This window comes from Caloenas nicobarica, chromosome 8, assembly GCF_036013445.1.
Source record: "Caloenas nicobarica isolate bCalNic1 chromosome 8, bCalNic1.hap1, whole genome shotgun sequence".
NCBI lineage: Eukaryota > Metazoa > Chordata > Aves > Columbiformes > Columbidae > Caloenas > Caloenas nicobarica.
The window spans coordinates 23,092,032-23,119,600 of NC_088252.1; the positions used below are offsets into that span (position 1 = coordinate 23,092,032).

The 27,569-nt window shown below is 44.8% G+C and overlaps 1 protein-coding gene across 6 annotated transcripts in view; it reads right to left on the reverse strand.

Annotated features, from left to right (window-relative positions):
* LPP (LIM domain containing preferred translocation partner in lipoma) overlaps positions 1–27,569 on the reverse strand; it is a 344,425-nt gene that overhangs the window by 126,459 nt on the left and 190,397 nt on the right. For all 6 annotated transcript variants that reach the window (XM_065639708.1, XM_065639703.1, XM_065639706.1 and 3 more), the window contains one exon: positions 4,573–5,247. In XM_065639708.1, coding sequence (XP_065495780.1) covers positions 4,573–5,247 — 675 coding nt within the window. The remainder of the gene's footprint in view (positions 1–4,572; positions 5,248–27,569) is intronic.

The window sequence follows — 27,569 nt, forward strand, 5'->3', positions numbered from 1 at the left end:
CACTAGAAATTTTCGATACGTGACTTTTGGAAAGAGGCAACTGAGTGGAGATATGAGATCTTGGGGGTGAAGACACTCCGAGGGAGGCAGGCAGTGCCTTTCTCAACAAGCAGAATGCAATGCTAAGAAAGAATATATCCCTGTGACAGCAGCAGGGAATCTGGCAGATTGCGTTTATTCATCTGCAGAGAACAAAAAAAGTCCTAGTCACTAGATTAACAGCAAACAGCAAGAGCATTAGTCTCAGTTCAAATGCAAGTGCCGGAGGTATCTACTTCACGTGAGTGATGGCAGACTGTAAAAATTATTAAACCAGTACGAGAGAAGTGCATCAGTCATAGCAAAGAGCGCTGCTGAGCAGATGTTTCTGAGGCGAAGATGAAACTTCCAAGCGAATGTCTCCATCGCAGGTATTAAATCAGTGGAAAAACTGACAAAAGCTGTGTAAAATGAGAAAACAGCAAGTCGCCACAGTCCCTTTTGGGCACAGGGAGTTCCATGAGACCGTGTCGACGCTGGTTGCAGCAGGCAGCAAAGAAATGTCACCTCCAGCAGTGCGGAAACAACGCGGTGGTGGAGCTCTGCTAATGGCGAGCGGCCACCACCACCTAAACCATGCCAAAGGCATAAGCTGCCTCATTAATTTTACCTCCTGATTTCCAGCTGCCTCCCCACTTAATTTCCATGGCGTTCACCTAGAATGGTGCAGAACACTGAAGGGCTGTCTGAGGAGCAGGTCATGCACCCTATGCACTGATGTTTATATACGTGTAAATGGAGACAATGGGACGTGTGGCTGGTGTGGGATAACTGGGTTAGGGAACTCGTACATTTGTGCCACGTCAGTGAGAACAGACACAGCTACAACAGGACGCTGCTCCCTTACTCCTTCCAGCATATCTGCAGCAAAGGAGCATGGATTTGGATGCTGTACTAAATCAGAGCTACAAGATGCTTTTCTCCTCCCCGAATCGGCAGATCACTCTCAAGAGATGAATGTTTTTGTTAAGATTCCCACCGTTCTGTACCAAAACCACAAGCTGTTTCAAGTCATTTCAGTGGCACTCAGGCTGGATGCTGAAGATGTGCAGGTCCTTTTAAGAAGGAACATGGTTCCCCAGGTCTATGAGCAGGTTCAGAAAGTCGAATACAAGGGACACAATATCTAGGAAGAACAGACCTCCCAGGTGTCTATAGTGGCCACCCCTCAAATACAACAACAGCCACATGAAAGATCCACAAGGCACCATGGAAAACATGGAATAGCGTCTCAAAACCACTCAAACATGACCAAAAACAGTGAAAAGACCAAGACCCATTTGGAGATATGAAAGGTATTCGATGTCTTAACCAGTCCAGCACGAAACATCTGATGATAGCTGAGCTGGTCAGTGGTGGGTGTTTCGTTAATTCTGTTTTAGCCACAGAGCAAACTTGCAGGAATTCTCCATGTCAGAAACCGGCTTTGCTGTTTTTGTTTTCTACTGTGGACATCCTGGTGCCAGAAATCAGCGTTCCTAATAAATCACCCTGCTCTTGTGCTCTCTGGCTTTTGGGAGGGGAGAAGTTAAGAGAGAAGCTTCAGATTCTGACTTGGTCTGAGCAGGCACAGCACCGCTGGCAAAAAGCACGAGAGCGGCCAGTTGTGTCGCACGGTTCTGTGATGGTCTCACGACAACTCCGCTGCTGCTCCTACAGAAATCCCCACCACGTACCAGCCAGAGGAGAAAGCTCCTGAGGCTTTTGGCGAGGAATGCCCTTGAAGCACAGGAAGGTTTAAATGAGGACATGCACTCCACCAGTTCATTTCCTAACTAGGACTTGGGCACTAAAGCTAGACGGGGCGCTACAAAAAGACTAAAACGCGCAGAGGTTTCACACGCGTGACTGTCACTTCCATAACTGGCCAAAGGACAAAATGCAACGCAGTGTTTTGTGTGAGTAAAACTCATTGTTCTCAGTGGGCTTTAAGAACCAGTACAGATTATTTGCTGTTCCCATACCGATCCAGATTTATTTTGGATCAGCAGCGACTTCAACATGATTAGTATGCAGCAAAAAACACAGAGCCACAGTACCATGAACTTCTTCCTAGTCAGAATGCAAAATATAAACATAATTTTTTTTTTTAACCTTTAAGAACCCTAAAGAAATTTAATGAAAAATTTTATCTCTCACAGTGATGGATAATGGTATGTATTAGAATTAAGGACGATGAACTTCTAATTTGAGATGGATTTGTTACAACATCCTTAATATTTTGCACACAAAGTGCGTTCAAAATTAAGACTGCACTTTTTTCAATACACTTAGAAATTGGTTTATATTTTAAGATCATTCCCTTGCAAGGAGAAAAATTCCTCAAGGTCTTCATGTATTTACGTGATATGTATTAATGCTTGCTCTTACCCTGGATTCTCAATTTCCTTAACTCAAAGGCCTCAAACCAACCTTGAAAAGGCAAAACACACCAAAATGCAGAAGCCAGTTGTGTGTAGGAAAATATGTTCAAATTGACATTGTAGCCAACCAGACAAATTACAGTGACAAGTCTCCTTATCAGATACCTGGCTCTAACACAGCCTTCCTTTATTTCCCTTTAAATAAAATAATTCCAAAAGTTGATTTTATGAATGGGTTACACTGCAAAGGAAGAGAACGACATACGGTAAAACTGGACAACACGGCTTCGCTGGCAAAGCATACAGTGTTTTATTACTGAGCACTTCCTGTTAGACTGTAAGATCATCTTCAATTCTTCACCAATTAAACTGTATCTATTACAAAGCAGCAATCAAGCAGACTCTGCCACCAATATGTAAGAGAAAAGTTGTAAGTTCAAAAGTGAAATAGGCAATAACACAGATATTTAGCAGGCTGGAAGGGAATGAAAGTTCTGGAGGAATTTATCATCAAGCAGATAATAGTCTGTTCTGCAGAAGAAGTGAAATTATTTGTATAGAGATATATATGAAGTATTTCTGCATGTGTTATTTGCAAATGCCACGTGCACACACACAAACATATATATGCATACATGAAACCCCAAACTTGAGCTAAATTAAATTGTCCCTCCAGCTTTGTAATGCAAATGAGACTAACAGGCTTGTGCTGTTTGTGGTTCAAGATGATTTGTGTTTCCATAGAGATGCTGACTGAACTAAAGTTTTTACATTTTGTATATATATATATATAAGCCTACTTGTATCTACAAAAGTCTAAATATGGATCTGTTGTACCTCAGCATTTCCTCAGTGACTCCACTGGCACCACAACGATTCACACCAGGCTATGTGCAAATTTTGTGTCTTTCACTGCTTTCCAATCTAAGCTCTATACCAAGCACCTGCAGAGCTGAGAGTTTATTACTTCTCTTCCCAATCGTAGCTTCTTTGTAAGGAAGGGGGAAAAAAGAGAAAAAGCAGTTTCTTAGCTGCTAGTAGATAATATTTCAAGGACTTCTGCAATTTATTGCCCTCTCTAAACTGCCTGGGGAAACATCTTTGCCTTCAAAAGTTCCCACTGTCAGGAAATCTGGAATTCAGGGAAAACAGTCTGTGTGCTTCTAGTGAAGGAAATGCCAGAAGGACAGACCTTTCTGTTATGTGTCAGAAGCTGTTTTCCTTTTCCTTGTGAGCGCTCACAAGCTGAAGAGCAGGGACATACTGAGGTGAGCCAGAGTGGGCCTGGGCAGCGATGGATTCACTGCCTCCCTACCTAGGCTTGGCCATCCTCAGCCTTTGGTGGAGCCTAATCCCATCATACACTACAAGGAACTCACAAAGCTAAAGCGTCTGTGTCGCCCCAGAGCCACATTAGAGGCAGCCACCAGCAGAAGTGACAAAAGCCAGCCAGGGTCAAAGTTGGGGCAGAGAAACCAAGCGGACCAGCTAAACTTTCTATTTCAGATCGGCTGCGCTTTAGGAGGTCCGAGCACCAGTTCAAGTGGATGAAGGCCACCCGGCGCACCATCACCTGGGAGGAAAATCAGAGCTGAGCTCTGTGGGAAGTCATTTCCTTGTGGTTTCAGCGACAAGTGATTTTTGAACAGCGGCACACCAGAGGTCAGCCTCTGCAATCACTCTGAACCACAACCAAAACCAGCCTCTCATGTACCTCCCATCCGTCTGAGAAGAGGAAGGATTGGATTTGTCCGGTGAACCAAAGGTGTCCACAACGACACGGAGCAGAAGCTCACATCCAACCACTCTTTTGATCTTGGGAGGGCCCAGAAGGAAAGACCCAAGTGCAGCAATGCACTGTGGCCAGTGAGGTCTCTGGGTAATGGCACGTCAGAGGGACAAAAACTCCCTCCTGCCCACACCTCCACACGACACCGTCCCGTCCTTTGAGGCTGACAGCATTTCTAAGCCCCCCTCCAAAGTCTCTTTTCAAATCAGACAAGAGATTCCTATTTCCAGCTTTTAAGAAGCCACATGGAGGGAGACCTGCCCCGAGCCCCCACATGTGTCATCACCCCCCGTGCCACCTTTCAGGAAGGGTCCCAGGGCATGTTCAGCCATGCAGTTTTCTACTCCCCTGGCCAGGCTGGTGAGCTCCTGCACCTCCTACCTTTTGCTGCATGGTGGGTGGCTGCGGGGCCAGCACCGGGTCAGTGATGTAGGTCTTCTTCGTGCCGGGCGGCTGGTAAAGCCCGGGAGGAGCTTGGCCAACGGTGTTGCTGGTGGGATACGCTGGCTCAACCTTCCAGGTGCTCTGTGGCACATAGGGCGCTTCGGAGCCATTCCTTCCTCCGTACCCCCCGTAGTAGGGCTCCTGGTAGCGGCCCTGCGGGGGCGCGTAGCCGTAGCTGGGCTCCGAGGGCCGGGCGGGCGGCGGGGTGTAGCCGTAGTCGTGCCCGCGGGGCTGCGGGGGGCCGTACTGCGGGGCGCCGGGCGGGCGAGCCGGCGCGGGGGCATAGGGCTGGCCGGGCCCCAGGCTGCCGTAGTGCACGGGCTGCGGAGCGGGCGGCTGGTAGTGCGGGCTGGGCTGCGCCGTCCGCACCTGGATGTTGAAAGCCGGGCGGCTGGGGGTGGAGGCCGTGGCGTAAGACGCCGGCACCGGCTGCGGCTTCAGGGTGCCGACGGGAGTCACCGGGATGGGTGCTGGCTGCCCCGGAGCCTTGGCGGTGGACTTCTTGGTGGCGGTGAGGGGAGGCTGGTTGGGGATGATCATCCGCTTGTGGCCGGTGACCGGGGTGGACACAGATGGGGTGGTGGCGGCCGAGCTGCTCAAGGTCCCGGAGCCCTGGGGAGCAAGGAGAGAAAAGCCGCAGTCAGCAGGAGGGGCCGCTTGGGCATCAGGTAGAGCAAGCGAGCGGTTAAGCGGGTCTCACAGTAACATCCGCGCAGCAACTCAGACTGCTTAGGAAAGCAGGAATCTACCTGAGACCACATGTTATAAAATGGTAATAGCAACCTTTTCCTGCTCTGACAGAACAGGGATGGTGCCACGGCAGCAGAGCAGAACTGCCATGCGCGTAGTTTTGTCTTTCCTCGGGGTTTTATCCTCTGCCTCAAAACAAACTAAAAAGTGATAAAAGGGGGACTCGATGGAGAATAATTAGGGGGAAACCCATATGTTCCTGTGAAAACAAGACCGTTTCGAAAAAAAGAGGAGATTAGAGTCTCAATGGAGGCAGCAAAACTGGATGACCTGAAAGCAGCTCCCAAGTCGCAAGAATTAACTCAGATCAAAGCAAAACAGGGAGGTGTCCCTGCCCCTGGCTCTGCTCCTAAGCACTGCTGGTTGAAAGCCTAGAGTGACCCCGGTGAAGGTAAATGTTACACATGGCTTGTTAAAGGTCAGAAAGCGGGTCAGGATTCCTGAGAGCTTCAGAAGTCAGCGCCCGCCATGGCAGCACGTAACCCTGCACCACGCAGCAGCGCTCGGGCAGCCGGGGGCGAGCTTCACAGCAAGTGCTGCCGCTTCCTGCGATTTGGCCACCAATTGAAGATTTAGTGCAGTGACACTGTCCTAATAGGCACCATACATCCCTCTGTCTAATCTACTTGTTTGTCTGGTTTATGTCTTACTTAAATCCCACGTCTAAAAACACCGGTGTGAAAGGACATCTTTGTTAAAGAGTTCACAGTGGGAAATAGTGTCTGGAGAACACTGAAGATCACCATTAAGACCTTTCGCTAAATCAAAGAAGAGAAAACTTGAATTTCTGGTGTTCAGAACCAGGTAAAATTTCTTGCCCCTCCCTATTTTCCTTTATTCTGAAAGGGTACACCTGAATTTCATGCCTTCCTGTACGGAGAAGTGTTCAAGTGAAGACATGCAGTTTAACACTGCTGTTGCACTTAACATGCATGGTGTTTATATGACCTTATTATAACTCACTCCAACTTCTTGCACCGGGCTTATCTCACCCATGATCTACTTGATAACCTACAAGTTGACAACAGCCCACAGTCAGAACAGCTCCGTCCTCACTGACGGTTGTGTTCACGCTACGGCACGTGCCACCTTTCCCTAAATGACCAATCTTATATTTGTCCCCAGGTGTTCCTGCTTTATGCATGCACCCTGATCTCTACCCCATCACACTCTTGCTGGGAGCGCAGACCCGGGGAGAGAGTGATGGGGGCTCATCAGGACACCCCACGCACAAGCTCTATCCGCGGCCAGAGAAATCCTCTGCCTGGTCAGCAGGTGGCGGCAATAAATTGCTGCCAAACCAGCCCAGGCCAGTGGCTGGAGAGGAACTTCAACCACCCGTTTCTCTGGGCCTCCAAAGGTACCCAACTCACCTTCCATTGAAGGTGGGAGAAATGCAGACACTGATTCCCACCCTCCGCCCAAACTTTTAGCAACCACCATGTATGAAGGAAAGGGAGATAAGGATAAGCCACTCAACTTCTACTCCACAGCCCACAAGCAGGTCTACCAGAGGAATAAGGAAGCTCTACCACCTGGCTGGTAGGTCTTCTCTAGTGACATGCAAATACATTTTTGCTGATGCACTGGTAAAGACCTTGCTCCTATAAACACACCTTCAGGGCAAACCTCCCATGAGAGTAAGCCTCCCATGAGGAATCACTTGAAAAGAGCAAAAAACTAGTCAAATAAGAACATCAGTATTGAGAGATGTAAAAGGTGTGTATGCATGGGGGGGAATAACAAGGTAGCAAATTTCTGCTGGATTAAAAACATCTCAATGTATTCAAACACTGACCTTGCCAACAGATCCATGACAAGGCGGTACATACACAGAAGAGATTTTGAAACTGAGAGCAAGGAAGAGGTGAAGCGTGTCACAGCTGAACTCCAAGGGCAGAGACAGGTTAAGGGTCTGTAGCCCTCCATTAATATTGCCCAATTCTTCTGTTTCTGAAAGACCTGATGAGAAACAGGCATTCCTGCATCCCTGCTTCAGAGCACAACTGCACCAGCACTCACTGCTACCAAGAAAATCTGCTTTCTGCTGGAATTATTCTCCCCTGTCAGCTTGGCATTTGTGCCTGGGAGAGCTAGCAGCTTTCCCATTTCCTCATCTATTTCACTCTTGTAACTGACAGCAGTTTGTCCACTCACTGTAATGGGATGAAAGGTCCACAACATGGCACCGTGGAATTACCACCAGAAAAGCATCTTTTTTTCCATGTGAAGAGGGAGAAGGTAGATAATGTTTTAAAGACAATGGCCTAACTGGGAGAGGTGGAAAGCCCAAACCACAACAACATAAATGAGCCCTATTCATCACATCTTATGTTTCTGAATGTAGACTCTGGAAGCAGGTGATGACAGATCATTAGTAGAGCTCTTGTGATGGAAATCTATTCCACCCCAAGAACTTAGGGACTTTAATCTTATAAACATCCACATAACACTTCACTTAATGTGTTGATGCTAGTCTCCTGCCTGGGCTGGAACACGCATTAAGAACGAGTAATAACCCCTTCCTCCTAAAAACCCCTCTCTGTCTGTTGCCCAGCACACTGAAAGGCTCTGAGCAGCTCCCACGTTTGACGCTACAAAGACGATGAGCTGAGAGTTTCCCCTCCTGCACCGGAGCCCAGTGAAGGAAGGGGGCAAGCTGGGGGTGCCCAGGCCACGGACCAAGCTTTGCCATGAACTTCATTGCAGAGGCTCAAGCTAACGAGTACCGGCTGCCTTGTGGTGTTCAAACCACAGGCTGCCTTGAGGAGGAGGAAGTTTGCATCAGTAGGAGTCCCCAGAGGCTCCCTGCATGACTCATTCTGAATTCCTCTGAGGGTGCTGGGCAAGTATGTGATGAAAGCTGGGCTTTAGGGGGATGAAGAGGGTGTAAGGCTAGTTAACGTGGTGTAGTAGAGAAATGGGACAGCTTAGAGGAAATTTAACACTTCTGGAGCACTGATGATTTATGGAGACACAAAGAGGAACATTGGCTGTAGCTCCTGAGCAAGGGCACAGGTGAGGTATCACCATAAATCCTCTGCCCTTTTGCTTGCGAGAAGGGTGGCCACAGTCCAGCCTTCTGTATGTCCAGCCAGGAACTCAAATATCACCCCAGGCTTAAACCTCTAGATTTTTAATGGATTAAGAAAAGACTTTGTAAATGCACATGAACTATGGATGAGATTCCTTCTCTGAGGATCTGCATATGTGGAATGATAAGAAAAGGGTACTCAGATACCATGGCGAGGAGTGATTTCAACAGGTGTCTGGAAGGCACTAGGAGGACAGGACGGATGGATGAGGCTATAAAGATGCCAGGTAGATGAAGAGGGAGTAACAAACAGAAAGCTGGAAAGGGCTACCTATATATCACTTGGTACAGCCCCAGCAAAAGAGACGACTGTCACAAATGTTTCATCCAAAAAAGTCCACAGAACTTCTACCAGCACAGCAGAGTAGACTCATCCGAAAGCACATCGAAGTGACAGCCCAGAAGAAGCACTAAAATGAGTAGAAACGGGAGAAAGAAAAAGGAGAAAGACAGTGGATTCATAGGAGTGCAGGCATTCCTTCCTCCAGCAGCTCCTGGACAGCTCATTTCAAAACCATATTGCATTTGCAAGTGACTATCGCAGTCAAACACACGCTCTGACATCCTCTAAGGGCTGTTTTCAGAGGAAGACAGGCTTTCCTCTGCTCGCCATGCACTAGATGAAACCGTCTGACACACTTCGCAAGTACAAATTAGAACCACGCTACTTACCATCAACCCCTCCTTGCAAATTCATATTTGCAAAGAGAGAGTAAACTAGAAACCCCAGGTGCTGATAACACAGAGTTGTTAAGAGAAACTAGAGTAGGAAGGAGTTAAATTCAGAACCTCATCTACCACAAGCATTATAATACAAAATCTCTCTTTTTTTCTATTTTTTTTTTAATGGGGAAAGCACAAGAGCCTTGTTTAAACACGGATGGAAGTACCTAAATGTACTGCCTCTTCTACAAATGAATTATCCAGCAGTTCAAATAAAGGTGAACTAAAACTGACAAAATCAAGTCAAACTCAATCAATGTGGGAGGGAAAAAAACCCCAAAACACTTCTAAAAAGAGCTATCGTGTAACCATGAGGGGAATCATTTTGCTTGGTAACTCCTGCCCTGTCTTGTTAAATGCAGTGAAAGTTTATAAACATTTGCAGGAGTTTCTTGTACCAAGCACCATACAAGAAGTCGATGGTGTTGTGATAAACTCGTGCTGTCCTAAGGGTCTGACCGTCAAAGCTGGGCACCTGCATTTGAAGCTATCCTGGTGGGGAAACCCGGAATCCTGAGTATCTGTGTGATTCTTCATGCCATATAAATTATTTAAATACATCTTAAATTAAATTCAGTGTATACCTACAACTAAAAAGTCATCACATAGGTACTAGGGATGAAACCTGTTCTACAGAAATTAGCTTATAATTCTATACCATTCATCGGGGTTAAATCTTAAAGAGAGTACAGAATAACTATAGTCCTGTACAGCAGGAGCATGGTTCTACATGATCAGCTGGAACCCTTATGAAAAGGACTTCATTCTCCTTTTATTTTGTGCATTTGTAGAGTATTTTGTATAGAATCCCTTCAGTTATTCAGTTTCACAGACTGGATCAAAAATGCCAACACAAGGTTTATTGCATTCTATTCAGTTCTCCAGGCATTTGTCATAAAGGTACAGTTGAATAGCTTTAAGCCCTTTAAGTGTCAAATTATCACATATAAAGATGCATGACCCCAGCTCAGTGGTTTTCAACCTTTGTGCTCAGCAGCCCCCAAATGTTTTTAAGGAGAGAAAAGCTCCTTCACAGAGAGAGTTAATATACTGGCAATAAACATGTTTTTTTAAGTTACCTTTCACTGAATTCTTAGCTACATTAGGAGTGACCCAGGGACCCCCAGGGCTTGCAGAACACAGGTTGAGAACCGCTGCTCTAGCTGGGGCTGCCTTTTGTGGGCATTTCAGGCACTATTTACTCTGAGAGAGGAATGAACCAACGCTTCTTTCTCAAAAGGCGTCAATGTGGCAATTATGGGTGGGCTGAACCCAGGATGCCCGTTCCCAGGGAGCTGCCCGTTCACAGTCCCGGCACAGCATCTCTCTTCCTAGGGCAGCCACTCTTCTGCACGCTCCACTGGCACAAGCTGGACCGAACCATGGTCTGAAATCTTTTCAAGCATCACTCAGTAGCAGCGGTGGTTGAAGGCCTGGGTGGGAAAGGCAGCGAAGGGTGGAAAATTAGATTGGCTTCTCCTGACGCCGCGGATTGGCATTCACCTCGGCACCTGGAGGTGCTTAAGCTCTCCCTGTGAAATGCATCTCCACGGAGTAATTTATCCCACTCTAATATTGACGCCTAAAACAGGGGAGATGAATCATTCACTGGGGGAATCTACTTCACTCCGCTGACTGTAAAAGAAGCATGAAAACAGCCAAGACAAGTCACTGAATATTTAGACAGCACAAGTTGGCGGAGACAAATTCCACAATAAGCAGGTAATTTTGACCTGACTGTAAGAGACACAGACACCTTTTCCCTGCGTTAAGCGCCCTGCCACTCAAACTCAGCTAGTGCTGTGCACCAAGGGGGTGTCTGGGTGCCAGCCGCTTCGATGATCAGCCAGGACTCTGCCGTGCCATGCAGCCAACGCGAGACTGTCGTTTCCAGCAGATTAAGAGGGGGTGACATGGGTGGGCTGCCCTTTCCCACCTCCTTTTCCACCCCTATGCCGAACAGTGGCTCCTGCTGGAACTGCGGAGGCTGAGCTGAGCCTCCCACCTGCCCAAGGCAGCAGATCCCAGCTTCCCCTCGACTTGGGAAGGATAACCCCAGAGAACAATCAAATATTCTCCTTTGAAGCCTGGGTCTCTAGGTACCTGAAAATGCAAAAAGGGTTTCCCAATGTACAAATACATCTAACTTCTGCTGACTTGAAATTCTATATTCGAACAAGCTGCTTTGCCAATGGTAACGTATGGCCAGGTTCCCTTGAACACATCTTCTTTTTCTGTCTGAAATAAAATCTGGGTGAAAAAGAGAAATCTGGCCTTTCATTTGGGACTTGCAGATGCCTGAAGTACTCATAGAGCTACAGCTGGGTTGTTGAATGTCCAGAGATCCTGGGCAGATGCACTGCCCCCATTCAGCATACCTGATGCATTTTCAATTTACAGAATTTTCTGGCCTTCTTTATAATGTCCGCATAGTAGGCCAAGCACACTGAGGACACGTCAATCCCCTTTGCACTGCTGCTATGCAGTGCACACAGCTCAGTTGCTAACACAGATTTCTTTAGGTGTCACAATGCCCTCAGAGTACTGTCCAAAATTTTGAAGTCTAGTCCAAAACATTAAAACTCTCAGCCAAAACACTTTATAATCAGATGAAGCTTTTCTTTACAGTTTCATCATTCTCTCATTTCTATTTCACAGCTGACAAGCGAGTGTCACGAAAGCATGGGCTGCGCATGGGTCAGCAGCCACACTCCTACTTCCCAGATGTGTTTATATGGGATTCAGCTTGTTGACTTGATCACCAGAAGCTATCGAGCTATTCGAATAGATTGCTCTTTGGCATTATACCAAAAGAAGAGGAGGAGAAATCTAATAAAGTGTTCATCTCTGGTTCTCAAATGAAGAGAATACCTTACAGATGCCATAAAGCGTTACAAAAACACAACTGCTTCTGAGCTTTGATCTGTTTTTCAGCTGCTACCGCAGGTGGAAAAGGAGCCAACATAGTTATTAATGTTTCTGTTCACAACTTCTTTTGTGCTCCTTCTGACACCCCAGCTTGAAACACAAGGGAGAAGAAGGTGCATATAAGAAAAGGTGATAACAAGTTGACCTCCAATATTTTATCATGGGAAACAGCCTTTCACAACTGACATGCGCAGCTATAGACACACACCTTGGTTCGACTTTCGGTACGGGTGTCAAGTGTTTTAGGCAATCTGGGTTTCCACTTTCCAACAGTCCATTTATTCCAAAGAGTCTGAACACATCTGAAAAGTTTGGTCTCCAAAACACAACAGTGTTATGCCAGGGAAAAATTTTGCTTTTCCTTCTCAGTTTCATATTTACTTTTTTTATTTGTTTACCCCAACACTATCACTATGATGACAACTATGAGCTTTTTTATTTGTTTTTCCCTTTCTGATGAGTGATCACCTGGTATTTACGAGAAAGAGAATGAGAAACCAGTTTTAAAAGATGTGCAAGCAGTTGACCTAAATACTTCTAGCTCCATAATTTTAGGGCCATAATTTTAGCTTAATTCTTTGAAAGGACTAGTTATGATTAAAACTCTCCTATTTAAGCAATTCCATTTGACCAGTTCAAATGCAGTAGCGACTTCATGTGCAAGAACATCAGATACCATGACAAGAAATATCTTTGTCAAAAAGCTACAGAAGATGCCAGTCATGAGAAGTTAAAGTTTTCTGAATTCATCTTGGGTTATTTCTGTAATTTCCCACTCTCATCACTAAAATGACAAATATGCGCCAATCTGGACCTCAGGAACATGCACCGGCAGCCTCTTGTACTGGCTGAATCGGTAGCACAGGGACTCGGCAATAAATTCCATAAGGAACTGTGCACCGCAGCTCTTTGGTTACATCAAAAGGCAGAACTACTGAATACCATCCCAGAGCAGGAGACCACAAAACAGGTAGAGCAGAACCATGTGAACACAAGTCACTATGTGCCTGGAACAGTGAAACTGAGATCCTTAAGCAGCATCTTCCGTAAGGTTCAGCAACACAGGAACGTCCAAAGCATTTCATTCAGCAAACTGGGCCCTTCTAATGGGCTGAACAAGTTCCCTTGCTTAATTTAGGCAAAATGTTGTGCTGCCTGACAATGGGGAAGCCCCCACCCCCCTATAAGTAAGAACTTTGGGTAAGCAAAGTATTTTTATGACTTTTGCTATTACTAAGTTAGTGAAGCTTAAAGTATCATAATTACACTATCCACAGACTTAAAAACTTTTTTTTTTCCTTCCTTTTATAACTTGCTATTTGTAATGGAAAAGAAACTTATGTGTGTGATAAATATGGGCAGGTTGGAGGGTTATACAGATTATGCTGCTATCCATGGATGTGTATCGTGATTCTAAAAAATGGATTAAAAAGGTATAATGTAAGATGCATGAGTGAGGGGAAAGGACGTGCACCCGTCACTGACAGGACAAAATACATGTATCCATTAAGTCTTCTGGAGAAGTCGTCTACAACTTACATTGAAAAGTTATCATTTTCTATTGTGTGTTGAACAACGGATTTAAAGAACAGTCCAGAAACTCTATAAAAGCTTCTCATTTCCTACCAAATTGCAAAGGAATTTTAAAATGTTTATAAAGTATGCAAGCTTTCTTCCTTTATTAATTCTAGAGAACATTAAAAGAGTGTGCATATGCACACATAAAATAATATGAAATACATATGCACTCAGACACCACTTGGTTTACTTTGTGTTATTTGTTATTTGTTTACGATTCCATTTATTTGCTGCATTGCTTGCATTTACAACCCATTTATCTTTTCAAATTCCAAAACTCTATTAAACCAGATTTTAAAAGTTATCCTACCACAGGGCATAAACATTTTCAAATGTTAGTATTGTCTCTATTTCCTGTGAAAACCATGTGTTTTTATTCTTCTCTTCTCCACATTTTAAAGCCTGTACAGAAGAGCAGAAGCATCGGCGAACAATTCCGTGTTCATACAACATCTGCTTTCTTATGGTTCACTTGAGGTCCAGAACCCACCGTCATCCGCTAATATTTTTAGTGGGCTACAAAATGATGAAACGTAGTAACTTGAGTGGTTAGCAGCAGAGAAAAACTATACAGCTTCAACAAAAAAATAACAGCTCAACCAAAAAAAAAAAAAACAAGCCATAAAAGACAGGCAGATGTGACAGAGAGGTTATCTTCCTATTAGGTCCCATGTACACCTTTCCAAAAGGCTGACCAGCTCCAACAACAGGTCAAATTAAACTGTTTTCCCAGATGGTCTCTTCTGGGAAGTGGAGTGGAACGTTCCCTCATTTATCCGCCTGCCTGGTTTATCACTGCTGCCCGAAATACCTTTAGTCTTTCCACAATATCACAGACTCCAAGTACGACATTGAGAAATCTATCTGATGGGAAACGTTTTCTTTCACCTGCTGTGGCTTATTAAATTAATCTGTAGGTATATAAATACATACACTGAGATACATAGAATTTACCCACTGCAACACATCTAGTCAAAACACTAGGGCAGTACTGTAATAACTCAGGAAAGCGAAAGACAGATCATTAATTTATAGCACAGGAAAAAATGCCATCTGTACCGCAGAAATACCAAAGCATAAAACAATACAGAAAGTTAGAATATTTTCAAGTTAAGGTATTAACTCAGAATAATCACTGTTTCCTCACTATTTTCCTCTCTTCATGAAGAACATATAATTAGATTAAATATATAGTTAACAAAGTATTTACTCAAAAGACACATTGATAAAAATTTAGAATCATAACAGTATCACTCTAGAAAGCCTGTGTAAAGCAATGTCAAACCCATTGCATCACCAGGCATGGTTCTTTTGCAAATGGCATTATAAATTAATCCAGTTTTCCTCCATATGCCTTGAGGAAACAAAACCACAAACAGCCATTGTAAGTTTTAACATAAAACACTAAAAAACCACCAAAAAAAAAAAAGCCCCAAAAACCCAACAACAACAATAAGAAAACCACAAAAACAAAACCAAACAACAAAACCCCATGTCTTCATTCTTGACCAGAATGCAAGAGTTGTGCTTTTAATGACTGATATTGCTGAATAGGTTATATACTTCAACTTTTTTTGATGCAACTTAGTCCCACATCCTAGTTTAATATAATACAAGACTTTCTTCTATGCCACACTCCTCTCAGTTCAGTAGTTTTAGAGGAAAAAAAAAAGGTTGCTAAACTTCATCAACAACAACTCAATGAGCCTGATTAAGTTATGATTTATAATTTTCCTTGCTTACACTGTTCTTAGACCAAAATAACATCCCCAGACATTTGCTCCATAGCTGCTGATTGGGTTAAGGTTATCACAGTCCCAGCTGAGAACCAGAATGTTCTTCAATACCTCTTGCTGCCTGAGTCACATTTTTTAAATAGTGCCTTATATCAAAAGCCAGATTCTGATCTCAGTGACACTGGTGCCAGCTTAAGCACGTCTGTTCACTCCAGCAGATTTACTCCAAATGCACTGGCTGATGCAGATCGGGATTTGATCTGCTACTGCCTATGAATTTGGAGGGGTTTTTCTTCCTACTGGGAACACAGCAGAGGTTTCCATGTAAACGGTAATGAATCCTACAGATATAACGTCCTGCAGGTAATAATCATCTAGCTTTGCTTAAAACTCAACATGTAGGGAGATCTTGGCAACTCATTTTGCTGCAACCTGAATGAAAGCAAATGAAACTTATAATCAATGCTAAATATAGATAAATATGGGCTAAACCTCAGCACCTCCGAGCACCCAGCTCGGCACGTACCAGCAGCAGCATCGCCCAGTCCAGTTCCCAGGCCGGCTCTGCACCCTGACCTGTGCACCTATCCACAAACACCGTTGTATTAGAAATTAAAAACAAGCATGCTAACCCAAGACAAACAGACATGTCCTCCCTCTCTCCTCACTTCTTTCCTTGTGGTGGATGTATAAATGCATAGTGATGGCTACTGGGATTTTAGCCTAACCGATTTTGACATTTTTAACTTCGGAATTTGAAACAGTGACTTTCTAGCCCTGGGGCAGGAGTGCTAAATGCTAAAAACTTTCGGACTAGGGAGTATTAATTTAGTCCTTCTGAGCAGCTTGGCTTCAACAATGTTCTAACAAGGGCTCAATGCTCTCCAAAACTCAGCAGTGAACGCCCAAAAACTGCAAGGAATTTTGGATTCAAACTGGAGTTTCGTGGCTTTCATTCTTGTTTGTCACAGGTCAAATTAAGCTCCAGACCTGAACTCAAGGGGAGTGGCGAAAATTCAGGTCTGAATTTACGGCGGGATGAAATCATACTTGATTTCTAGCTTGCAATGCTTTTTGCCTTTTTTTTTTTTTTTTGGTTCATGACATATGTGTATTTTAAGGAAAAAAAAAATGCATGGAACAAGCATCCTGGCATCACAAGTCATCCATAAATCTCTTTTCCATAACAACCCACAAGAATTCACTGCAGGACCCAATTGTTAAAACACAAAGCATTGACATTCTATAAGCTTTCAGAAACATCACTCTAGCCCTTGTGGACTTGCTGAATTCTCTAAATGAGTCACTGGTCTCTCAAAGGAATTGTCAAAACTTAGGTTAAGCCAGGTTAATTCCCTCCCCTCTTTAATTTAGAAGTCCAGCTGCAGTGTGTGGCTTTCCAGTGAAAAGATCTAAATGCTGAGCCCATTCACCCCGAACAGGAGATCTCATGGGGCCCAAAGATCACCTTTCCCTAAAAGCTACAGATACGCTATACTAACGATGTGATTTCCAAGCCTCATGCAATGTAAAAATCAATATTCCTCTTATAAGGCACAAATCATTTTCTGCTGAAGGCCAAAGGACAATAGCCGAAGCTCCTGCAGCTGGGGTGGGGAAAGGGCAGCTGTAAGAAATGGGTGATGAGAACAGCAGACCCTTTAACCAGAGCAGGGACAAAGGTGGTGCCAAAAACAACCCTTCTAACCAAAGCAAGTGAGCAGACACGGTGTTTGGGATTGGGCTCAGGGCTTCAGCTATGCGGGATGTGGAGAGGACATCCCATCCGCCCTGCATGGTCTCCTTGGTGGGAGGTGAGATGATGGTACTCGTGCTCTCAGAATCATAGAATGTCCTCAGTTGGAAGGGACACACAAGGATCATTAAGTCCAACTCCTGTCCCTGCATATGACAACCCCACAGTTCACGCCATGTGTCTGAGGGTGTTGTCCAGTCTGTTCTTGAACACTGTCAGGCTTGGGGCCGGGACACCTGCCTGGGGAACCTGTTCCAGTGTCCAGCACCCTCTGGGTGAAGAACCTGGTCCTTGTGAGGATGTTGTAACCGTGATGACGTCTCCTCTTAGTCTCCTCTTCTCCAGGCTGAATAAAGTGACTTTAGCTGCTCCTTTACCAACTCCGTAGCCCTCTTCTGGGTACTCTCTAGCAGCTTAATATATATTTTTATCCTGTGGTGCCCAGCCCTGCACACAGTGCTCCAGGTGAGGCCGCCGCAGTGCAGAGCAGAGCGGGACAATCCCCTCCCTGCCCGGCTGGTGATGCTGTGCTGGATGCACCCAGGACACGGTTGGCCCTCTTGGCCGCCAGGTTCTGTCCAAGGCTACTTGTGACAACCACAGCTTGCAGCACCACATCCTGCTTTAGCTACCTTGCCTCTCACCACACAGTATCAGCTACATTGGAACCCCGAAATGAAAGTTTTTGCTGGGCAGATGCAGCCTGGCAGCAGCTAAGCCCCAGCCACCACGTGTCCGCATCTCCAACTCTACAGCACAAGCACTTGAGCCATCTCCAACTGCTCCTCCACACACAGAGATGTTATCAGCAGCTCTGTTAAGTCCAGTTTTAAGCTGGAGGCAAAGCAAGGCTCCGTCTTTACAGACCCATCTCTGTCCTGTGGGTTTAAGAACAGAAGACTGGAAAGGGTTCCCCCTGCCTGCCCCCCATGTTATGTCGTACTCTTCATAAAGGGGCAAACTACGCTGAAAGGAGCTCAAGCTTTTCATACCCCATCCCTACTCCTGCCGGAAGATCATTTTAAAACATCACTGCCTAGTCTGCTAGAAAAAACCTAAACTTTCAGGCTAAGTATTTCATGTCCAGTTTGCCCTTAGGAACGGGTACACTAAACAAAAATCATGCCGTTGATTTCAATGGTGTATACAAATTCAGTTGAAACCAGTAAACTCTCTGCAACTTTCCAACAGCTCTACAGTTTTCACCACTGAGAACGTATCCTGAGGAAACGTTGTAATTAATATTTTTTTAATAATAAAAGAAAAACCTACCAGCATTTTTTTATATAAAGGAAAATATGGAAAAAGAAAAAAAAAGGAAGAAGGAAAAAAAAATAAATCGTTTATCCTACTGCTACTGCAGATAAACATTTAATTGAGGATTTTGGACTTCATTTGAAAAACGTAGTTTTCAAGATTGCAGAAGCAGCTTTAAACATGATAAATGCTAAACAGCCTGAGGGACAACTAAGAAGAAACTGAAATAAATTTTTTTAAAGAGAAAATACAAATTATTATAAACTGATCCCATGGTATCTTTAACAGCTGGAATTGATAATACTGAATTCAGCCATAATTCTACTATATTTAGTTTTGTATCTATCAAAGTCCACATAACTTTTCCATGAGACAGACAGATAGATATATAGGCTGATAGACAGACGGATAGATACATAAAAAGGAAAAATATCATTAGAAAAGGGAACATTTTCTTGTCTGTTCTTTCAGTATGATTTTTTTTCATTTCAATTTCTACCTTATTATTTCCTATAAGTAGAAACAGATTTTTCTGTCTTTCAAAAAATTCTTAAACAGAAAACCTCTTTTGACAGTTTCAGCAGCAGATTAATCACTTTTGCAACCCACAAAAAAAAAAGTTTTCTGGAAAGCATAACTGTCTGTAAATGTAAATGACAGAATTACTCTCCCTTATGCTAAGACGCCTACACATTCTCTCACTTCCATGACTCAGCACCAGATAAAAGCTTGTGAGATAATAAGCAGCAAACTTTCCTTTAGAACAATAAAAATGGTTAAAAAAACAACTCTTGCTTCCCTCCCCAAAAATAAAAAGAAATCCCCACGGTGTTAAACCAAATTCTGTCAACGGATTCCCCTCCCACTGGAATCAAATACAAATATCCCAAAGACTTCAGAGAGGAGAGGGACCAGGCTCAAGCAGCATCAAAATCAAAACACATGCAAACGTGAGAGGCTTTTCTTTTTCTCCAAATGAGCAAGAATGAGTCTGTTTCAACAAAGAGGAATTTTATTACTGTTCATCCCCTGCCTTGCTCTAATTTGGTAGACAAATGAGTTGAAATTTTGCTCACCTATAATGAAAATTTCCAGGCACTCTAAGGCAACGCGCTCATGCCAAAAATCACAGAAACCTGTGGGGAAGGGAGGGGAATTTCGGTGGGACTTTCCCTCCTGCACTGTGGTTGTTGTCTGAGTTGAGCTTCTTAGAGCCAGAGTAACTTCTCCTTCGGCAAACTGAGCCAGTGGCAGACCCTTCAGACAAGAAATACGACTCTTATTTTGGACAAATCTTCGATAAAAGAGCCGAAAAAGTAGGGGCTCAGACCTCAGCTGGGCTCTTTGAAGCCGCGGAAAATAACAGGCATGGTCTTGATGCCATGCCATCACCAGCCAGCTTGTGAATGTTGCTGGAAGAGATACTCACCTCTCCAAACACTCTCGTCGGCCCCAGCACATGGGTTAAGTAAACAAAGGGTGGTAATTAAGAGATGGCTAATTATTTTCTTATTAAGCAGAGATGCTGTGGACCTGAAGAGGGAAGAGGTGAGTTTCCAAGTCCCAGTACAGTCTGGAATCCCCCTTGCTGAGTGATGGACTTTTCTGCTAAGAGCTTCCAGCACCTCATGTGCTGAGCGGGTCACCACGAGCCCGTGTCCCTTGGAGGCAGCTCACTCTACCTGGAGCTGCAAATTACCTTGTAAATAAAGCAGCAAAATGCTGTTCTTGCCCATCACCTCTGGAGGAAGCCCAGCCCAGCCAAGGAATACTGCAGCCCCTCCTGAACACGCTGGTGGCTTTTACATTTTTTATGCTGGAAATCGTAAATTAATGGGTTTAGCCATTAAAGTTTAAATTTAAACGAAAGCCCCAGGGTAAGGCTCTTTCAAGGCAGCAGCCCCGTTAGGTCCTTAATCTCTCTGCTGCGAGGATTAATGTACTGTATAACATACACAAACACAACTTGAGCGGCAGCATCCTGGGCCATGGGTGAGGGACTTTTCCAGACAGGGATGCTTTGAACTGAGCCAGAGGGAGAATCAAACCGTTGGAAATACCTTTATTAATAAAGCGCACCTGCTCTGGCAGGAGGCTGGTGAGCGGAGCCGATGTCTCAGTGTGGTGCTGGCAGGGCTGGAGCACACGTGTGTTTCACGTGGACCGAGGCGCGGGCAGGAGCATCCCCATCCCGGCTGGTCCCCACGGCTGCGCGGGCAGCGCTGAGCAAACGGAGCAGCGTCCGGATGCTCCGGCTCACCTGGCTGCCAAGCGGGTGGAGCGTTGCCGCTGACAAATTCAGTGCCTCTCATCTTTGCAGAGCGACGTCTCGAAATTTTGGGCAGGGTCCCCTGAGCGCTGGATACTTCCCAAAGGGAGCAACCAGGGCTGGGAGAGGCATGGGCTCCCATGTGCCCAAACGCCATCCCTTTTCCCCAGCGTTCGTTCCCAAGTCCTGTAAGCTCTGGAAGAGCATTCGTGTCTCAAAACCATGCTCTTTATTTCACGGATGACAGATTTCTATGTCCAAATCCGACTCAAAGCAGGTGTAGCTGCAGTGGTTTCTGCGTAGCCACATCTGCTCCCACTCCAGGGCAAATGCCAAACTATTTATTGCTACTTAAAATTTACTGCATTTTCAGCCCTCCGTCCCAAAATTGCTTTTGTTCAAAAATTCCTTTTAAATCCTCCTAAGCTGACTGGATAAATCAAACCTGACAATTAAAATGGTAAATTATTCAGAACCTCAGAGTTTCCACCTGAGGATCTCCAAATACTTTTGGAACTTAAATGCACTTAATCACTCCCATGCCTCTTGCAAAAAGAAAAAAAAAAAACAAAACACACCAACCAAAATATACTTTTTAATTGTCTTTTCACAGATGAAAAACTGAAGTCCTGGGAGCCCAAAACAGCCCACTAGGAAGCTGCTTGCCCCAAAGGCTGCTTATCCAGTAAATCAGAGGCAGGGCTGGGAAGGGAAGCCAGGAGTTTCAGCAACTCTCAGTCCTCTTGTTCTCATCACTTCATCAAACAACAGGCACAGCTATGTGATCATGCAGTTGTCAGTGTTTTCCCTCAAGGGGGGCTGGACAGAAGATGCTGAAAGCATTTGATCCACATGGTATTAAACCCTAGCACTGAACATTATTGTTCAATGATGAAAATTCAGACATAAGTAACTCGCTTGTTTCGAATGAGTAAAAGGATGTCTGTGTTTGCAGGAAACTCACAAGAGGGAGTAAAGAACCAGGGTGTTCCTTTTCTTTTATTATTACCCTTTTTTATTTCTTTTGTAGCTGTGTCTGGAAATAAACCATCAGACAGAGGAGCTGCTCCGGCTGCCACTGTGGCAGATGGCAAGCAGGGCTGGAGAGCGGGGCTCTGCTCCGGCGGGGAATTCTGCAGCGGGAGGAAACAAGGCGAAATGTGCAGCCTGCCGTCTGCATTCAGATAAAGAACTGTCTGTTGCTAGCAGCACAAGTTGTTCTGAAAACAAGAGTCAATCATCTGTAGCCTTATTTCTGTACATTTCCTGCAGGGGTCTCATGAAATAAATGAGAATAAATGTAAGGGCGAGAGTTCCTATTAGGAGCAGCCTCGTCAGCATCACCCAGCCAAGCATTTACGTCATCAGCATGCTAATTTAATCAGACCTGAGCAGTGATGCTATAAATGGATTACCATCCCAGCTAGTGTGGTTACCGAGGTAACTCAGCCCTTTGTGCCACGGATACAATCGGCTTAATGATAATAAAAACCTCAGCACAAATGAAACAGAAGGAAAAGCCTGACAGGGCTGACGCATACGCGACCCTTTCTCTCCTCTCCCCCCTCCTCTTCCCCAACCTCAGCTGCTTACTGCAATAAAATTAAGTGCTGCTGTGATCTGTATGCATAGCATTCCCATAGGGAATGCACGAGTAAATAGAACCCGAGGAAATAATTAATACAGGCCAACAACTAATGCCGTCAGCACTACTCAGTCATTCCACCAACCCTGAATGGGAGAGGGACACACAGACAGAAACACCACATGGGCGGACTCCAAAGAGCCTGCAAAGGGCTCCAGAGAAGTAGTTGCTCAACCCCATGCAGCATTAATTACATCAGTGGAGCGCTTGGGCCAAGAGCTGACTGCAACAGTGAGTTTAGCCACTGCCCACCCCTGCCAGGACAGGGGCACTTCCATGTTATCTCCTGCTCATCCAAAACTGGAGGTGACCAGAGAAGGGGCAGCCCAAAGGCCACAGAAAAACTCGGCTGCAATGTCACCAATCCATAAGTGGAGGGGACGTGGTCCTTTATGGAGAGGGCTGAAATGGGGCTCTGAGCTCTCCTGCTTTCAGCCAGCTCCAAAAAAACAGCAGCCTACTCACCTCCCAGCTCAGCCTGGGAAAGGACATCTTCAGAAAAGTGCTAACCTCAACGGGCTTAAAACGGACGGAAGATCATACTCTTCAGCTCCTCCAGCTCTTCATCCAATCGAGTACAAAGCTCCCCATGGATGCTTAATGCCAAACTTTTTCCTACCTGGATGCCAAAGATGAAATTTCCCATACCTTTCCAGATTTGATTTTCTTTCCCTCCTACCCAAAATCTCAGCAACTATGAGCTCAAACACCAGCATGTAAGTGCACAGCTGACAGAGCAGCTCTGGCATTACACCTGCCCTTACTGCAAGTCACCACCTCCTCACCTACCTATGCTTCAGCTGAAAACACCAACACTACAACCGGAGCAGCAGCACGTACAGTAACCTCAGGCTTGTCAGGCTCCTGGTGAGTATTGCTCCAGTCTAGGCAGGACCTTAAGGGATTATCATGAAAACAATAACTTTTGATGGATTCACCAGGAGTGCAATGAATTCTCCATTGCCTGTCACATAAACACATGCATCAATCTCGTTGCTTTGTAAATGCCAAAACCGCCACTCACGCAGCCTTTGAAAAAAAATCCACAGAGACTTCCCAACATTTACAACCGGGCATGTACAGAAATGGCTTTGCCCTTGCCTTCGTTTCACAGATCAAAGCCCTGTGTGTGCTGGTGGTAGCATTGCATGAGGACAGCTCATATGAGAGACGATCTCTGTAAGCCCATCCAGCGCTTTTTCACCAAGCAGAGGTACCCAAATGTTTGGACCCAAAACAGGCATTAGTGAGATCAGCTCTTCCAGAAGAGGAAACTTGTTCCAAAGTGGCAGAAAACCAGCAAAGCCAAAGCAGGCTCTGTGCACTGTTGCATGTCCCTGCAATGAGCAATAATAGCAGATTTGTCTATAGAATAGACGCATTCAGGCACATCTCTTGGGAAATCTCAGTAAATACTTTCACGCTCCTCTAACAAGTAGAAAAGCACCAGTCCTCCTGGGAAACGTATTACATACTTCTGGAGAAATAGTAAATAGTTCCTTTAGGAGCCCTTTTAGATTGGATTACAGGAATACACTTTCCCCTGGAAGGGAGAGAATCCTATGCAAACGACACCAAATTACTACAAGAAGTTACGCTGTCGGCTGGAAACACCCGACTGGTTGAAATCACGGAGTTGCGTGTCCTGACCGAACCGTTCCCTCCCTGCAGCCAGGCAGGAGGTGCTGGGAATAACTCCAGGAAACAAAGCGGGGGAATAAAAATCCTCAAACCGAAAGGCAGACGGCAGAGTGCCAGAACGCACAGCTCTGGAAACGGTGCGACTGTTGACGCGAAAAGCCATCACCTTTGCTTCAATTTTAAAGTCATCGTGACAGCTTTAGAGACGGTAACATTTAAGTGACACAGAGACAGCTTGATCCAGTCCAACAATCGCAATTCGCAGACGTGCTCTAAACACAAACTCTGTTTCCCTGCGTGCAAAGCAGCTGCTCACTTTGGAAAGGCACATATCGAAAGGGAGGATGTAACATCAGAAAATGCTCCTCCAGAATGGTCACCCAGCCAGTTATTCTGCATATACTGCGCTTGTGCGACTGGACTGCAGCTCTTTCCATCCTCATCGCATGGAAACGATCTGAGCAAAGAGTGATGGAGGGAAAGAAAATGGGAAGAACTGGCATTCACGGTGAATGTTCCATTGATTTCAACGGGAGCTACAGGTGGGCAGCACTTCAGAGAAAGCCCTTAAATATCTTCACCGCCATAATCAAGAAACACTGACCCACACAGCGTCCTTTTTTCCCCTTAGACCTTGCTCTTCCTGCCAGCCAGGTGGGCCCTGAGGTGCTTGCAGTGATCCAGGGCAATACAGAACAGCTCCATCCAGCCGCAGGTGTCTCAGCCACATTAAAAAGAGAATTAGGTGTTCATTGAAACTTACAGTATACTTCTAACCTCTCCATAGTTACGTGCTTGTTCTCTTGGCCATGATACCTAATAGTATGATGGGCCTAATAATGGCTTTTTTTGTTTCTTTGTTTGTTTGGGTTTTTTTACCTGCCCAATGTCCTGCTTATACAATTTAGTGCTGTGGAATGATGCCAAAGTAACAACCTCAGGCACCAATGTCTTCCTCAGCAGAGGCAGAACAGCCAGCGCTGGCGTTTCTTTCCCCAAGGTGGCTCCTTTTAGGTCCCCACAGCACATCTGGGAGAGGTTGTTCTGCACCTCTCTGGAGATGACTTCTAAACACAGTAGGATTACTGGCCATTTGCAAGTGGGTCCTAACCTTGCGTGCCAGTTGAATCAATGACCAAAAGGGAAATACTGGAGAATTTGTCCATGAAAAAAGAGTCACTAGGCCAAATACTTATTTCACTCCTTACAGCTGTAATGCTGAAGCTCTGCTGTGCTCCTTCCTGCTGCCCGAAGGCCTTGTCATCCACAGGCAACATCACAAGAATGATTTTGTTATTTTCATTATTAACATGACTTTTCTAGTGACCCACAAAGGCAGAGCAGCACAACACACGCTTGCCAATGGTCATCACTCCACATATAGTCTAATGCCTTTAAAATACAAGTCTGCTCTCTGTAAGCAAGCTTATTTCACTGTTTGAGGTTGTGTTAAAACCAAATAAATAAATAAAAAGCTGAAATATTTTTGCAGCTGTTGAGCTTCCTGAAGGCATTTTATATACCTAAGAAACATTACGACAGTGACCACGTTGAACAAAGAAACCAGTGCCTACAGAGCTCACTGCCTTTGGAACATCTGCTCTGCTTTGCAAGTCCCTCAGATGGCAAAGGAAGCCAGAAAATGAAACCTTCGGTAATGGCTCATTTCCAAGCCTTTATGGACAGATCAGCGGCAGGGCACTGAGTTATTCTTAGCGAGAAAGCAGGGCATTCTCAGCTGCTGGCTGTGACCGCAGGGCAGCTGGGACCCGCAGGTCTCAGATGTGCCGGGGAGACCACGCACTGCCCTGGCCGAGCCCTCCGGAGACTCCAGCTCCTGCGGGGAACGGGAACTGGTCAAACGCAAGCCTCCGATGATGCAGTACGACCTCGCTTTTCCGTCCACAAGCTTCCCCGAAAAAGCGGAGAAAAGAGGCTGAAAGAGATCTCAGGGGTCGTTCAGCCCAGCCCTCTCCCTTCAGGTAGGGCTGACCTGCCTAAGCTGTTCCTGACAGATGTTTGCACAACCTGACCTAAAGCCCCTCCAGTAATCGAGGACCTACCATTTCTCCATGCCATCTTTTTTTTACTTACCCCTCCTACAACAGTTTTACCCTAATGATTAACCTAGACCTCTTTGGCTGGGTTTTATGTCCCCGACATCGCGCTTTCCGAAGGAGATGTGCGGAACCTTTCATTCCCCTTTTCTTTGCAGCTGGAAGCAGACAGACCCTGAACAACTACGAGGCAAGAACACCCACAGGGAAGAGGTTATTTACATAAACAAGATCACAATGTGTGCGTGTTTATATATTTACTACTTATAAAAAAATACTGCAATCTCTTTTCTAATTAAAACACCCAGTTTGCTCTACTGCACGATTGCTAAGCAGATTTAAAATGGGGACTTCAGTAGCTATTTTATGGCTAATCAAATGAGTAAATATAATGATCTGCTCCAATTCCCATTCTGATTACACAGTGTAGCTACTTCATTCCCTCAATAAGATCCTTGCACCCAAAAAGAATAGTTTAATGAGCTTAAGAGCAGAATGTTAGGCTCAATTTCTCTAAAGGGTAATAGAGTGGGAGTGTCTGTGTAATTAGCTTTGTTGGGCTCCCTCCCTCACTATACAATACTTTCTATACAGAGCTTTCACTGCCTCTACAGGCCCCCATGTTAAAGCGACAAAATAATGCAGAACACATTAGGTTCATACTGGTTGCACAGAGGAGTTCTGGAAGACAGAAAAAGAGCTGGAGAAGTGCTAGTTATTTCAGCCCAAAAGGGCTCAAGTTTTAATTTAGCTTTAGAAATAAAAGCACACATGTTCATGTACGTATCTTATTAATCTCAAATGTATTGAACTCTTAGATGTTTCTGAAAATTAAGATCCACCACACTATCACACTGATCAAATCATAGTATAAATCACTGAAGTACACTCCACATTTCCTTCTCTGCATAAAACCTGAAATTTAATTAACAGCATACAATCTATAATGCAAAACATTAGCTAACACATTTGGAAGAGTCTGATACTGAATTCCCTTATAGAAAACAGAAGTATCTGATATACTGACTTTTCACTGTAAGAGACATTTTTTCACATAAGCTGGCAAAACCATAATATTTTTTGCTTGCAGAAGAATTTTCAGCTGAAGACAAGAAAATCCTTTCTGAAGTCAGCCAGCCAGGTGGGATATGTGATTATTACCATCTCTGTTTTACAGATTGAAAACTTAATGCTAGAACAGTTCAAAATCTTACTGAAAATACAGAGGACGTGTCAGAGACCTGGAAGGAAAGAAAAAACAACAGATTCCATTTAGTTCCAAAGTTATCATGTCTGCATCAGACCTGTCCCAAATCAGTCACCTCATATCTTTCCTACCACTTTGTATTTGAGAACAACACAGTGCCCAAGGATGCTCTCTTTGGAAACCTTGGCAAAAACCTTGGCAAAAACCTTGGCAAAAACCTTGGCAGAGAGGTAAAAATCTAGTCAAATTCTGTAATCCTGCAATGACTTCAAAAGCTTTGAAAAAACAGGGCA